General features: G+C 46.2%; 1 protein-coding gene across 3 annotated transcripts in view; it reads left to right on the forward strand.

Moving 5' to 3' along the window:
* The first annotated feature begins 1,382 nt into the window (after nucleotides 1-1,382).
* LOC105922950 (signal-induced proliferation-associated 1-like protein 2) overlaps nucleotides 1,383-16,342 on the forward strand; it is a 55,316-nt gene continuing 40,356 nt past the window's right edge. For 2 of the 3 annotated variants that reach the window (XM_036130165.1, XM_036130166.1), the window contains exons 1-5: nucleotides 1,383-1,821; nucleotides 3,682-3,809; nucleotides 9,547-9,735; nucleotides 14,433-14,595; nucleotides 15,431-15,534. In XM_036130165.1, coding sequence (XP_035986058.1) covers nucleotides 1,584-1,821; nucleotides 3,682-3,809; nucleotides 9,547-9,735; nucleotides 14,433-14,595; nucleotides 15,431-15,534 — 822 coding nt within the window. In that variant the 5' untranslated portion in view covers nucleotides 1,383-1,583. The remainder of the gene's footprint in view (nucleotides 1,822-3,681; nucleotides 3,810-9,546; nucleotides 9,736-14,432; nucleotides 14,596-15,430; nucleotides 15,535-16,342) is intronic. The other variant, XM_036130167.1, reaches the window with a different exon arrangement.

Consider the following 16,342-nt stretch of genomic DNA (forward strand, 5'->3'; position numbering starts at 1 on the left):
CAAATGTTATTAAAAAATGATCAGATAGGACAGGGTTGTACTTTCTATGTTAGATGGTAATAAAGGATGATCTGCCTCCCCTGATGATGTTACAGTTAACAGAACACCAGACCAGGTGTACCTTCTATGAAGAGAAAAATGACAGGGAACAAAAAGTTAAAAGCTGAAATAACAGCAAACAATGCAGATTGGAGAGCAGTAGGAGAACTCAGCAGAGAGAGAGAAATAGATCCTGATGTCCTCCAGCAGCCTAAGCCTATAGCAGCATAACTATAGAGGTAGCTCAGGGTAACATGAGCCACTCTGACTAGAAGCTTTGTCACAAAGGAAAGTTTTAAGATTAGTCTTAAAAGTAGACGGGGTGTCTGCCTCACGGACCAAAACTGGTAGATATCTTGTGTGAGTGTCTTTCTGCTGTTGGACTGAAAGCAGTAGGTCCATTCAGTGAAAGCAGCACATTAGTCCAGTGGAACCAGTCCCTCTGTATCACATCTACTCTTACTTCAGCAGCATCAGATCTTTAACTGTTTTTTATATTTTTTAGGTACAAATGAACATGTAATCACTTTGCTTCCTTTTTCCTCCAGAGAGAACTTCAAGAATCTGGACCTGATGGACCGCAGAAGTTCATGAGTCTGGACCATGAATTGTGATGTAATTTGGGCCTGAGAGACAGATCTTAGTGGACCAGCTTACCTTCTAAACATTACTGTATTGTTTATAAAATCCTTGGACTGCTTGGTGTTTCTGAGGCTCTGAAGATCATGGATCCTCCCCAGATTCAGGGAGCTCCAGCTGTACCTAAAATGGGGGTTCGGGCTCGTGTGTCAAACTGGTCCAAAAAGCAGGACATTAGAGATGTCCAGCCGAGCATGTTATGTGAACCTTCTAATAAGCTGCTGGAGAACCGCCTGCACCTGGAGAGTAGCTCACAGACCAGGTTCCAGGTTTCAGATATCCTCAGCTCTTCCTCCAGAAGCAGTTGTGCTAGGATGAAGAGGAGCAACAGCGAGGTGACAATCAGTGACTTTGGGTCTGAGGATGTGGGTCCTGTTGCCATCAGTCCCAACCCTGGAGCTACTCCGGACCGAAGATACGGGAGCACCTCCAGTGTGGACTGGCTGGGTTCATCAGGATTTCTGGAGGTGGTGGACCAGGAGCCCAGTGCGCCTCCTCCAGTCCCTGAGCCTGCTGTGCTGTCACCCAGCCTGCAGGCTGCAACCCAGATCGCTCGTGGGGACATCACCGTCATAGCGGGGCCGGACCGCGTGGAATCGTCAGCTGACAGTCGAGACTCCTACAAGATTCACAGAAGGAAGGCAGAGTTGTACGTCCTCAACCGCTTGAGGCCCCAGAGGAGCGACAGGAATGAGGTGCAGCAGCTGACGAGCTCCACTTTGACAGCTCACAGATGTTTCTCTCATTATGATGTCCAGAGTGTCCTCTTCACAGTTGGTGGGCCTCAGCCAGGTCTCCTCCTTTCCTCTTCAGAAGCTCCTTTTCTGCTGCCGTCAGTGGAGCATGACAAACCTGGTGGAGACAGCAGCAGTCCGGTCCTATCCTGTCCTCAGTTTCTTAACGAGATGGAAGGAGACATGGAAAATATCCTGGACCTGACTTGTTCCTGCTGCCCCACCAGCAGCACTACAGCTCCCAGTTACTGCAGCAAGGCAGCACCAGGTAGTTGCACCAACGCTGCTGTGTCCGTCCTGGAGGCTTGCACAGAAACTCAGCTGTGTTCTGCAAACCTCATGAGGAGTTATGATGTTGAGCACGTAGACCTTGGAGCCAAATACTACCATAAATACTTCTACAACAAAGGTAAGACCTGATCCTGCTCTGACTTAGACTGAATCTGGTAATGCAGGATTCTTACGATTGGTTACAGTCAACAGAGCCAGTGTCCAACTAGAGGGAGCATTTGCCTTCTCAGATGAGCAACGCTGAACATGTGCAGTGTACCGTCGGTCACTTGAACCTTATCAGTGGTTACACCCGCCACAGACCCCCAACACTCCTGCTAACGACCCCAGATGCCGACATAATTGAGTCTCTTCCACAGTCACCCTGACTCCCCTGAGAAAGTCACTCTTATAGCACAGCGCTTCACCCATAAATCTGGCAACGCCTGGTGGTAGTTTGGCTTGAAAGGCCTTTGCTTCCAGTGGCAGTTATGGATGGGTGGGGGGGGATCACTGGTTTGGTCGTTGGTTCTTACCCAACAAAGCCGTCAGCTGATGTTGGGTAAGCAGAACAGAGCGTTGTGTTGCAGGCTCAGGCTAACAGAACCCCATCAATGGGCTCCGTCCAGCTAATGACAGCTAGCGTTAGATTAGACTGGATTATACTTTGTTTGATTCTTTTGCGGCTTCTAGCGGCTCGCTTTTTATTGACAGTGGACTGACAGGAAAGGGGCGGAAGAAGGGGAGAGACATGCGGCCGGTCGGATTCGAACCCGGGTTGTCCGCATCGAGGATTAAAGGCCTCCAAATCTCTTCTGCCCTGACCACAGGGGAGAAGAGGTAGAGAACAGAACCACCGACCCACCAGGGAAGTCCCCGGTAGTCCAAGTCCGCCACTGTGCCAACATGTGGCCTCTCTGCATTTGGACCAATGGGGCCAGGCCCCACCAGATGCTGCTGTGGAGCTCTATGTTCACAATGATCAGTGGCACAGGATCATTCTTTATAGATTAATATTGTATTATTTTACCAATAAAATTCTGTTACAAACATTTGGTTCTATATATCTAAGTCTGCCAGAAAGCTAACAAACTCAGTAGCTAAATCCTCCTGAGGCGTCCTGATGCTGGGGCCGGCCCACCAACGTTTGTTTAAATAGCAAACATCTGAAATCGCAGTGAGCATGCCCAACAAACTCTCAGTGAGAGCTGTGGGGCACAAATCCTACGGCCCCAGGCTCAGATCGTCCAATCAGAATGCTGGAAATGCAGACGATATGTTTACGTTCTGCTGGATAGTGTGAGACAATCTAGTGTTGGTTGTCCTTGCTGTCTCACTGAAGGATTAAAGTGAATCTTTTCTGTTCAATAAATTATCAATATGAGTGAGCCTTTATTTATAATTTTATGTATAAAAATCAAATTACATTTAGCTTATATAAAATAGATTTTCGAGTGTGTTGGTTTATGCTAATTTATCTGTTTAACTTAACATTGACCACAGTCAGGTTGGATGCATCACAGAAATTTTTTTTGCCGCTTATAGTTGAGTTTTTATGCCCCACTTAACTTATCATGCCAGAGACACCACTGTGGCAACACTGCAGTAAAATCGTTTATTCATTAACATTGTCTGACTTTCGCCCCTTACAACATGCATCATTCGACACTGTCGCTCATGGTCCCAGTCGCCAGGGGAACCGATCAATGATGAGGATTTTCTGAGTGGGGGAAAAATGAATAGCAATGAATTGATGAATCAATATTTTATTCACCCCTGCAGTGAACGGACCGCTGGCCGCCCGTATGGGCTTTGTTATTTTTCTGTGTGGGGAATGTCTTGTGTGAGTATGTTTAGGTCAGCGTGTGTCTCATGCTCATTGCATGAGAGTTGACAGCTCTGCCTTTTAACTGTGAACCGGCTCCGGTTCTCTTGGATTCTCCTGGTGTTTAATGTCCCCAGCAGATCTAAGACCTGCTTTTTGACTGGTGTCCACTAGATCACCAGAACCTTTTTGGCATTGATCCGAAGTTTGGTCCGGTTGCCCTGAGCATTCGACGAGAGGCTTTAGACGGAGAAAGGAATCAAACAAAGTTCAACTACAGGATCATCCTCCGGACCGGCCAGGTAACTGATCCATCCTTTGGTCCGTTTTAGAACCGGATCTCAGAGTGTTTAATGGGGACATATGCTTTTAAGTCTGTTCTCTCCACATTGAAATCACCCACACGTGTCTATAGAAAATGGAACTGCAAAGCTTTGGGCTGAATTCCTCGTTAATTTACCCCCACGTTCCCCCTTTTTACCCCTGTCCTGAGTTGCATCCGAGAGAAACTTGTTTTGGTCTCTGACAGTCACAGAAGGTCCTGACCCATTCAGCCTGTGTTGTAGTTTGCTGTGGGAAGGTATAATGAATGGTGTGGGTTAATGCACCCAGGACCCCAACATCTGCTGACCAACTTTATGGAGATGCAGGTCTCATTTTCTAGCACTTGGCACCTGCACACAGCGCCAAAGCTACCAGTACCTGCTGTAAGCACCATGGTGTCCCTGTTCTTAAAGGGCCAGCAAACTCACCTGACCTTAACCGCACAGAAAATCTCTGGGGTTAAGGTTGTGACGAGGAAGGTGCGATACTCCAGACCTAACGATGCAGATGAGCTGAAGGCCACTATCAGAACAAGCTGGACTCTCATTACAGCTGAGCAACGCCACAGACTGATGGACTCCGTGCCACGCCGCATGGCTGCAGTAATCCAGGGCAAAGGAACCCTGCTTAGTACTGAGTGCTGCACATGCTCACACGTTTCACATTCATACTTTCAATTGGCCAACATTTCTGGAAATCCTTTTTTTGTTTTGGTCTGAAGTAATAATTTAATTTTCGGAGACACTGAATTTGAGGTTTTCATCAGTTGTCAGTGATGATCATCAAAATTAAAGGTATACTATGCAACCGGGGTTGATTTTCCAGCGAGGCTCCCCCCAGAGGGTGAAAGTAAAAGTGCACTGTCGTAAAGATGCTCAGCTGTTCTGGTTTCTCCGTCAAGCCAGGCGCGGTTGTTTTGAGCTTAGCAGACAGGCGAACGCAACGAAAAGTGGCAAAAACGGCAGTACAAACAATGACTAACAATGAAAGTATGAACATCAGGGTTTCCCGCAGCGCTATCTTGACGAGGCGGCCGCCTCGCCAAGCCGCCGCCTCGTCAAACCGCCGCCTCGCCAGTTTTGTTATTATTATTTTTTTTTATGTTGGCGAGACGCTACCGCCACCGCCTCGCCAAGCTGCAGCCGCCGCGGTAGCGTCTCGCCAACATAAAAAAAAAAAAAAATAATAATAATAAAACTCGATATGCTTGCATGTTTATTTGACGTTAACACGCGGTTCTTTGTTGTTGCTTTCGCGCGTGCATATAGTGAATGGCAGGGCAAAAACACATGGAGTTCTCGCCGTAAAGCAAGACCGACTCTCGCGGTCTTGCACAGACTTCTGAGCCTGTGGGTGCGGGCCGAGAGCTCCTGCAATTGCAAGTGCGGTATTTCCCCCACAGACCACCAGGGCGGCCGAGAAAACCTTTGTTCGACCTGAAATGACTCATTTAATCATCCAAAACGGTATGGAACACATTAATTAACTGAAAAATGTTGCATAGTATGCCTTTAAAAGAAATAAAGACTTGAATTACATCAGTCTGTGTGTAATGAATGAATATAATATACAAGTTTCACTTTTTTAATGGAATACTGAAAAAAATATACTTTTTCTTGATATTCTAATCATATGACCTGCACCTGAATTTGTTCAAAAAACGTAATAGAGAGCAGAAAACTGAACTGATTGAAAAATATGACCCAAGCAGAACATAAAGATCTCTACGCAGCTCCTGGAGAGAATACATTCAACCTTTCTGCAACAACAAAGTAAATTTAAGGGCTAAAAAAAGTGGATTTTGCATGATATAAAAAATTAATAGAGTAGGTCCTCTGGATGGTTCTTCTTTGTTGAAACCTTTTGTGTCTTCTCCAAGAGACTTCTTCACCCTGAAGCGATGCAGGTGACCTCTGTCTGCTGTCATCGACATACCTGAACCAGTGGCTTGGTGGGTTCCCTGAAAAGGACCCAGCCATTGGCTAGAAGACGGACCCAGCATCATCCATCAGCTTCTCTGTCCCTAAGTCTCCCCCTATATCAATTCAATTAAATTTTATTCATATAGCACCAATTCATGAAACATGTCATCTCGAGGCAATTTACAAAGTCAGAATCAATCAGATTATACAGATTGGTCAAAAATGTCCTATATAAGGAAACCAGTTGATTGCATCAAAGTCCCGACAAGCAGCATTCACTCCTGGGGAACCGTAGAGCCACAGGAAGAGTCATCTGCATTGTACATGGCTTTGCAGCAATCCCTCATACTGAGCAAGCATGAAGCGACAGTGGAAAGAAAAAACACCCATTAGCGGGAAGGAGAACCTCCAGCAGAACCGGGCTCAGTATGAACGGTCATCTGCCTCGACCGACTGGGGGTTACAGAAGACAGAGCAGAGACACAACAAGACAGACAAAAAAGCACAGAAGCACACATTGATCTAGTAATCTGTTCTACATTAGATGGTAGTAGCGGGTGATCAGTCTTCTCTGGATGATGTCACAGTTAACAGAACGTCAGACCAGGTGTACCTACTATGAAGAAAAAGAGAGAGAGCAAAAAGTTAAAAGCTGAAATGACAACATGGATGGGTTTCAGCGCTCTTAAAGGTCCCTACGCTTTACTTCTCCTGTTTTTTTTTTGTTTTAGTTTTGCCCTGTTTAGGTTAGTCTGGTCCCCTCTAGCCCTCAGTAGTTTTTATTTTGTTTTGACTTCCCCTGGTGTCTCTGTGCTGTTCACCTAGTCCTCTTAGTTCTTGTTTTCCTCTGTGTTTAGGCGCCGTCTGTGCCCTCTGGCGCGCCCAGCGCATCCCCTGTTCCCCTCTAGACGCCCTCTGTTCTTGTTCCCTGGCGTTTTAGATGTTCCTGCTTCCCTTGTGCCCCGGTGTTTCCCCCGCACCCCGGCGTTCTCTTTCCTCGTGCCCTGGCGTTTCCCTCACGCCCCGGCGGGTTTCCCCTGGCGTTTCTGTATGCCAGTCGTGCTCCAGCGTGTGTCGTTGAGCCCTGGTGTTTTCAGTACGCCTGTTCTTCCCTCTGCCGTTGTCATAGACGGGGTGTCTGCCTCACGGACCAAAACTGGGAGTTGGTTCCACAGGAGAGGAGCCGTTCTAGCCCTTTGGCGCTGTCGTGCGCCCGTTCCTTCCCCCTGGCGTTTCGGTACACTAGTTGAGCGCCAGTGTTTCCGTGCGTCTGTCCTTCCCTCTGGCATTGGTGCACCTGATCTTCCCCCCTGGCGTTAGTGCACGCTTGTCTTGTCTCCCTGGTGTTTCCTTTCGCCTGTTCCCCAGAATTCTCTGGACTTTCGGTTCCCCAGAGTTTTCTGGCCTCTTTGGTTCCTCCGTGTTCTCTAGCCTTTTTGGTTCCTCCGTGTTTTTTGACCCCCTGGTTTCCCAGTGTTCTTTAGCCCCTTGGTTCCTCCGTGTTCTCTAGCCTTTTTGGTTCCTCCGTGTTTTTTGACCCCCTGGTTTCCCAGTGTTCTCTAGCCTTAGGTCTCCAGTGTTCTCTAGCCTTAGGTCCCTCGTGTTCTCTAGTCTTTGGTCCTCCGTCTTCTTGACCTTTTGGTTCCCTGTATTCTCTGGTCCTTTGGTTCTCCGTGTTCGCTGGCCCTTTGGTCCCTCAGTATTCAGTTTTGACCAAGACATGTCATTTAAATCCCATATTAAACAGGTTTCCAGAGTTTCCTCTTTTTCTCCTCAGGAATATCGCCAAAATTAGAAACATTCTGTCCAGGAGTGATGCTGAAAAACTAGTCCATGCATTTGTTACTTCAAGGCTGGACTATTGTAATTCTTTACTATCAGGAAGTCCACAAAATGCAGTTCAAAGCCTTCAGCTGATCAAAAATGCTGCAGCAAGAGTTCTGATGAAAATCAACAAGAGGGATCATATTTCTCCAATTTTAGCTTCCCTTCATTGGCTTCCTGTTAAATCAAGAATAGAATTTAAAATTCTCTAACGTATAAAGCCCTTAATAATCAAGCTCCATCATATATCAGAGCTCTGATTACCCCGTATGTTCCTAACAGAGCACTTCACTCTCAGACTGCAGGTCTGCTGGTGGTTCCTAGAGTCTCTAAAAGTAGAATGGGAGGCAGATCCTTTAGCTATCAGGCTCCTCTCCTGTGGAACCAACTCCCAGTTTTGGTCCGTGAGGCAGACACCCCGTCTACTTTTAAGACTAATCTTAAAACTTTCCTTTTTGACAAAGCTTATAGTTAGAGTGGCTCATACCCTGAGCTATCTCTATAGTTGTGCTGCTATAGGCTTAGGCTGCTGGAGGACATCAGGGTCTAATTTTCTCACTCTACTGATTTCTACTGTTCTTCAGTCTACTGTTCTCCAGTTTTGCATTGTATTACATTGAAATGACTGTCGTCATTTCTGCTTTAACTTTCTGTTCTCTCTCTTTTCTCTTCATAGTAGGTACACCTGGTCTGGCGTTCTGTTAACTGTGACATCATCCAGAGAAGACGGCTCACCCGCTACTACCATCTAATGTAGAACAGATTACTAGATCAATGTGTGCTTCTGTGCTTTTTTGTTTCTCTTGTTGTGTCTCTGTTCTGTCTTCTGTAACCCCAGTCGGTCGAGGCAGATGACCGTTCATACTGAGCCCGGTTCTGCCGGAGGTTTTCCTTCCCGTTAATGGGGAGTTTTTCTTCGCATTGTCGCTTCATGCTTGCTCAGTATGAGGGATTGCAGCAAAGCCATGTACAATGCAGACGACTCTCCCTGTAGCTCTACGGTTCCCCAGGAGTGAATGCTGCTTGTCGGGACTTTGATGCAATCAACTGGTTTCCTTATATAGGACATTTTTGACCAATCTGTATAATCTGACCCAATCTGTATAATATGATTGAACTTGACTTTGTAAAGTGCCTTGAGATGACATGTTTCATGAATTAGCACTATATAAATAAAACTGAATTGAATTGAATTGACGTTCTGGTCTCAAGTCCTCGGTTCTGATGTTCCACCCTGGTCTCAAGTCCTCGGCTCCAGAGTTCCTCCTGGTCTGTCACTCTGCACTCCTCCTGCCGGCCAGCTTCTGCACCCTACATCTCCGTCAGTTAAAAGACTCAGGTTCTTCTCCTCATCCATCATACTCCCTGTTCAATAAACTCACTTCTAAGAACTAGCTCTGTGTGTGCGTGATGTGTCCGGATTCATCCCAGAAAAATATCATGACAAATGGACACAGAAACAGGTAGAAGAGGAAAAAGGAGAGAAACCAATGAGACAAAATGCTAAAAGGGATAAAAAAAGATATAAAGAACAGCAGAACCAGCCGATAAAGTATTACAGGTACAAACAACCAACGCCTTGAAACCATCACTGAAGAATATACAGGATTATTTATTACATGTATAAAGTGACAGCTGAAGATAATAAGAGGGGTTTTCTGTATAGAAGTGAATCTGTAAGTACCTGGATCCAAGCACCTGTAGGTGTTTGTGAGCGTGTGCTTGTGTATGAAAAGTTTATCCATGAGAAAAATGCTCAGTAGTGGTTGTGAGGAGCCTAAGACCTCAGTGCTTGGTGAGTTTACCTTAAACTCCTCAGACTGAAGACGTCTCTTGGAGAATAGACGAAATGTTTTAACAATGAAGAACTGTCCACAGAACCGACTTAATTTCTTTTCTATCTGGGTTATTGAGATGCATAGGAGATTTTGCACGACTGTGCCCTTTAAGACATCCTGTTTCTTCTCAGCTGTCCACCCTCAGAGGTTCCATCATGGAGGACTCGGTTCCTTCTTCATCCAAACACGGGACAAGTCAAGGTCTTCCCCTGAAGGATGTCCTAGAGTTTGCCGTTCCAGGACTCGACATCCAGAGTCTAAGAGTGGCCAACAGTTCCCCCAGAGTCCCTGATCTTCTGCTCCAGCTGGACCAGCAGGAGGTGAGTTGGATCTGCTGGTTCTTCTTACATCTTAAAGCTATAGTTGGTAATCTTGTTCAGAACATTGTGTACATTTGCAGAAATGTGCCATTGATATTCCTGAGAGAATAATGTGCACAAAGGCCATGGCAGTACAGTGATATTAAGATATGATGGACTTCATTTAATGGTAGATGTATTGTAACATATGGTTGCAACATGATGAATATTTGATGGACAACCTCTCAGCTGGGGTCTATTGCCCTCTGCTGAGGAACAACAATTCCAATAACAGTGGATGATTTTAACATAAATATATGAGGGACCACAGTCTCCATCAGGAGGCGATTGCCCTCACAGCTCTGGGGAAGAAGCTGTTTCTCAGTTTATTAGTTCTGGCTCTGAGGTTCTGAAGCGTTTACCTGATGGGAGAGGAGCAAACAGGGCATTGCCTGGGTGGGGGGATCAGTGGAGATGCATCTGGACCTTCTTTGGACTCGTTCAGCATAAACTGAGTCTACTGCGCTGTCCTCACCACCCGTGCTAGGCCCTTCCTCTCCTGGACTGAGCAGCTCCCAGACCTCACAGTGATGCTGAGACATAAACGCTCTCTATTGTAGCTCTGTAGAAGTTCTTTAGCAGCTTAGTGGGAAGTCCAGACCTTTTCAGGTTCATGAGGAAGAAGAGCCGTTGTTGGGCCGTCTTCACCAGGTGGGAGGTGTTCACAGTCCAGGAGGTCACGCCCACGCCTCCACCACCTCCCCCTTTTTGTAAAGACAAGGTGTTCAGTCCTCCTGGACCTCCTCTAGTCTATCATCACCTCCTTGGTCTGACTGGTGTTCAGGATCAGGTTGTTCCTGGAGCTCCACTGGGTCAGACTGCTGACCTCCTCCCTGTAGTGGGACCCATCATTGGTGGAGATCAGACCCACTAGTGGAGTCGTCCACTGACTTCTCCACTGTGTCTGTGGGGGGTGGGGGGGGGCAGCAGAAGAGGTGAAGAGAGCTGGGCTGAGGACACAGCCCTGTGGTGTTCCTGAGGATCAGTGGAGCAGATGTTCTCCATCCTCACCTCCTGGGTCTGTTGGTGAGGAGGTCACTGATCCAGGAGCAGAGAGGTGGAGAATCCATGCTGTGGAGCTTCAGAGGCAGCATGTCTGGGAGCACCGTGCTGATGCTGAAGTCCATGAAGAGCATCCTGACAGGTGATGTTCTGCTGCAGGTGAGACAGAGCTGAGTGCTAATGATACAGCGTCCTCTGAGGAGACGTTCTAACCAGACAGTGTCCTCTGAGGAGACGTTCTAACCAGACAGCGTCCTCTGAGGAGACGTTCTAACCAGACAGCGTCCTCTGTGGAGACGTTCTAACCAGACGGCGTCCTCTGAGGAGACGTTCTAACCAGACGGTGTCCTCTGTAGAGACGTTCTACCTGTAGGTGAACTGCAGGCTGTCCAGCAGGGACGGCGTCCTTGATGGACTTTTAGGAGGATCCTCTGAAAACTCTTCATGATGACGGGGGTCAGAGCGATGGGACGATGGTCACTGAGGCAGGAGATGGTTGGTTTCTGGTGGACAAGAACGATTATGGAGGATTTCAGACAGGCAGGAAGCGTGGAGAGCTGCAGGGAGAGGATGAAGATGTCCAGATGTTCTGCTAGCTGGTCAGAACATGATCTAAGCGTCTGGGCTCCATGTCTGGACCTGCAGCCTGGTTGGTGGTGACCTTCTTCAGGGAGGAGGTCCCTGGTGGAGCTGCAGGAGGAGAGGCTGATGGTTCTCCTCTGGCTGGGGGAGATGTTCAGGCTCCCTGCAGGGTCAAAGAAGCTGTTGAAGGTGTCAGGGAGAGCCGGTGATTATCAGCCGCTGGTCGGCCCTGATGGTTCTGATGCCTCTTCACATGTTGCGTGGACAGTTGCTGCTGAAGTGGTCCTCCATGTGCTGCATGAATCTTTGCTTTGGCTTCTGGATGCTTTTAAGTTCACTTCTAGCCCAGGTAGGTCTCTGATCTGACTTTTCTGTATTACAGCTAAAATAGGAAGCAAGCAGAGTAAAAGAAAAAAAGCACAGTAGAAGTGGTATGTGTGTGTTAGTCTATGTACTGTGGCAGATAGCTCTCACAGCCAGAGTCTGATAGTGATGGAACGTTATCAGGCAGTCCAGTAGCTCTGTTCAGGTCACAGTTCTCACAGAGTGTCTTGTTTATATCACATCCAAGACAAATTAGGATATTCAGCCTTTCAAGGCAGATGGGGAGGTCATATTCTGATAACATTTTTGGCCTGGTAGACTCTTGTATTTCTGTCTGCCCTAAAGACTCGCTGGCTCTTCTGAAAAGCCGTAATTGTGGTCCTTCTGCCAGAGTCCAGCCTCCGGCTTTCTCCAAGATCATTCCCATCCTGCCAGCGAGTTCAGAAACTGCAGCTGGCCTGCAGTTCTGCTTACACAGCATTTCAGTCTGATTGCTGGTAGAGGCCATAATCCTCACATAGTTCAGGCTGACTTAAAATGGGCTTAAACAGTCGCTGACATGTTCACAATTTCTCCATACTCCAGGTAACCGTCAGCTCCAAAAAGCAGAAATCCTGTTATCATGAATCCAATTTTGAACACATTTTCAACATCTTCGACTAACAAAATGGATAGACACACGATTCTCCTCCCACCATGGTTCAGCTGCACATGTCCCAGCAGTCCATAAGGGCTCTCCTTCGCCCAGTCTTTTCTCCTTCCGCCTTCACCGAGAGCAGGAAGAGAAAAAAGCTGGCTAGGCTAGCGCTAGCTGCCTTCCAAGCTCCGTGGTAAACAGCACAACAAGCTTTGATTCAAACTTAGTCTGAAAATGCCCCGAAACACATGTATCGGGATATGGCATTGAAAGTAAGGTTTGGTCCTCTCATGGCTGCTATCCAGAGTCCGTTCGGCATCTGTTGTTACCCTAACCTAACCCTAACCCTCAGAGATCTGAGCTCCTTGGCTTAGATTGCATGCTGGTAAACTGAAAAATCTCAACATATCATTCTTGTTCCCCAAGCGATCGCGTGAACCAGTGTGACAGTTAATGACACGGCACATTTGGCCCATGTTTTTAACTGTAAAAACAAAAGACCAGAAAACCGAGACAGCATTGTGGATGAAGGCTGTGTAAACAAACAGATGCCCAGGTATCCCACAATGCAGTGCGATTGTTACATCAGACGTTTTAGCCCTTTGTATCGATCTGCTTTCTACAGATTTTATAAAAACAAGTTTTAAGTTTGAGCCTTTACCCAACAATCACCAGTCATAGTAGGATCACAACTTATAGTGCCACATTAATAAACCATATACTTCATAACTCGATAGATAACAACACAATAAGTGGATTATTTATTAATATTAGTTACCATCTACTGTAGGTTATGACGGTTGTTACAAGAAAGCTGCTGAGTATGACACACAGAAGTAGAAAAGAATCAGAACAGAGGAGTCAATGATGCATTTAGAGAGGAACTGCTCAGTCAAGATTGGGACCTAATGCTCCAGGAGAAAAACACAAATAATGTTACATATGATAAACACTGTCCAACATATACTGATCCACAATGGATCACAAAGGATTTCAGAGTACCTGCAGAAAAAGAACATGTTGTATAGAGAATGTATAAAGTATAGAATGACAGAGACAGAAAATAGACAACTATATAAAAATATAAGAATAAATAAGTAAGTACTCACAACAAAACATCCCGATTCAATGTTTCTCTCAGCAGTGGAGAGAGAGCTCATAGCTGTCATTAACAAATTTTAAAATAAAAGCTCCACTGAGGTGGATCTCTATTTAATGTTCAGGTTGATGCTCTAGTGCTGACAGCGCCGTGCAGGTGGGTTGTCTTCAGTGTCGAATCTGAAGAGGGAGATAAAGCCAGAGAGACCAGACTGAGATGGTATGGGCGTTTACGAAGGAGGTATAGTGAGAATATGGGTTGAAGGACACAGGAACCACCAGGCTGGAAGCCCAGAAGAAGACCAAAGAGGAGATTTATAGATGGAGATGAAAAGGAAATGAAGGTAGTTGGTGTGAGACAATAAGATGCAGAGGAAAGGGTTATTTGGAGACACCCAAAAGGGAAGAAGAAGATCGCTGAGAGTTTCAGCATCTGCTGCAGGTGAGACCTCTGTCAGGCTCACTCCTGACCAGTAACACCTTGTGAGCAACTGGAAGGTGGTAACAAAGGTCACAGTGAGAAACATTTCAGCTCTCGTGTTGGATGTAAAAAGTCCGGCACAGAAAGAAAAGGTTCCTGCCTCAGTTGTTCTGAAGGTTGGAGACTTCTACCTTTGGTGCATTAGAAATGACTCCTGCAGGAGATACTCATGTAAAGCATAACTGCGAAGTGCCGACTGAAGCGCTCTGCAGGACATCCCTACCAGTGGTCTCTTTGTGCCCTCTGGGTTCATTTATCAGAGGTGAAATGCAAAAGCTCTGCTTTTACTTTAAAACTGTAATAGATGCTGCTATGATGGATCAGAGGTTATCATCCGACTCCCTGCCACTACCTCAGAACTCATCTGTTGGTCATTAGATAAAAATCAAAGTCCAAAATACTGAAGTCTTTATAGAATTAGGCTCAGACTACCTTTTAGTTTCTGGTTCTGGCAACTGGAATGTAATGCAAGGAACTGAAATGAACCAATGGGTTCCGTTGTAACCTCCGTGTTCTTCTTGTGTTTTCCTGCAGCTCATCGTCCAGCACACAGTTGGCCTGTTGCTGTGCCGGGCCGGTCAGACCACAGGGGATGAAATGTACAACAGGGACACCAGTAGTCCTGCCCTGAACCAGTTCCTAAACATGCTGAGCCCCATGGGCCCAATGAAGCACCAAGACCATCAAAGCACCTCTGGTACCAGAACTACCTCTATTTTCTTATGCACAGTAGATCATGGTTTTGTCCAAATGTGTTCTATTCAAGGTTCAAATCCATCTAAGGCTGTTGAGGTAGATCATGGATCCGTCTTTAGATCTGCTGCTTGAGTCTACCATTCCAGCCTTAAACCCGTGGTTCCTAGCCCAGGTCCTCACCTTACTGAAGTCCATGAGGTTCTGTTTCCCTTATGCAAAACTCTTGAGAAACACCTTGACCAGGTCATGAAGGTCACTAGCAACTTCTTAATGTGCCTGTGAAAATTCTCAATTATCAGGGTCATGACAACAGCAAACAGTCTTAAATCAAAGGCAGCAGGACCTTCTCTCAGTTCTCCTGAAGACGTTTCCTCACCTGTCCAGGAGTCTCTGTCAGTTCTGGAGGTTCTGATCAACCTGCAGGTGGAGTGCTGCTGTTTCTAAGCACATGAAGGTCCATCCTCCCAGAACCAGTCTAGGTCAGAACCAGTGAGCCACCATCACTGTCCTGATGGTTAGAAGCTCTTGCTTGGTGAATTCTGATTAACTTCTTACTGATTTATCAGTTTAAATCATGTAGGTTTAAATCATGTAGGAACTGCAGGACAAGACCAGGATGACCCCTGAGGACCTGGATTAGGATAGAGAACCTAAAACTAGAACCTAAAAATGGAAGACATTTTGTCCAAATTCTGTCGTCCGATTACCATAAACATGTTTTCAGACAGGTGAAAGCCCAGCTACTGTCTCCATTCAGTTTGGCTCAGTATCAGCTCTGATCCCCTTATCGCTCTGTGACCCGGTTCAGAGAAAGACCTGTGTCTGTGTCCTGTCAGGTGACTCAACATCAACACAATCGTTTTACACAGCGTTCCGAGAATTTGGGTTGATGATCCACATTTCTACGCTGCCCTCGACTGCTGCCGATGATACTACACAGGTACCACACATATCACACAGATACCACGCAGGTACACTAAGGTACCACACAGGTACTACACAGGTATCACACAGGTACCATTATAAGCCGGATTTAAAGTGGTGCGTTGCACACAGACTGAACACCGCCTCACAGAGTCAAAATGTAAAGCTTTAATTGTAAGTTTTTGCTTCAGCCATGGTGAGAATGACCAGGGGGATTTTTCAGTTCAATACTGAAGACTTTTGATGGCAGCAAAATTATTTTTATAGGTGACAGGATATATGCCTTGCGCGGCTCCACTCTCTCGACTCCTGCTGTGGAAGAAAAGCATAGCTAGCCTTGTTCCGATCTGAATTAGGTTGTTAAATACTGCATGCCCATTTGTGTCTCGAAAGCTGGAGTGTCTTTTATCCCTCAGGTGTGGTTTGTAAATAGTATGAGTTCCATCAATTTAGGTTTAGATGAAAAGTCAATCTTTGGCAAATGTGTGTTTTCTGTGCACTAGGAAAATGAAAGCGCTCCTTTAATTATTAGTACTAAAATATCAGTCTAATTAAAGAACTGTGACGAAAAAGTTTATAATTAACTTAAAAGGCATCTAGTACTTGCAGATATTCCCCATTGACTCAGTAAACGCTTCATATTAACTTTTCAGCCGCAACGAACAGATTCAGTCTGTCAGAAATCACAGACGGTCTGGCCGACTAAACGCTGCAGCAACGGTGGTCAGCACCACAGCCTCTCCGGTGAGGCCAGCCTGTCAGCAGAGGTTTGCCATCCTGACAAGTCCAAGCAGAATCAAAATTGGCTCATAACCCTGATGAAC

The sequence above is a fragment of the Fundulus heteroclitus genome, unplaced genomic scaffold (genome assembly GCF_011125445.2).
Source record: "Fundulus heteroclitus isolate FHET01 unplaced genomic scaffold, MU-UCD_Fhet_4.1 scaffold_286, whole genome shotgun sequence".
Classification (NCBI taxonomy): domain Eukaryota; kingdom Metazoa; phylum Chordata; class Actinopteri; order Cyprinodontiformes; family Fundulidae; genus Fundulus; species Fundulus heteroclitus.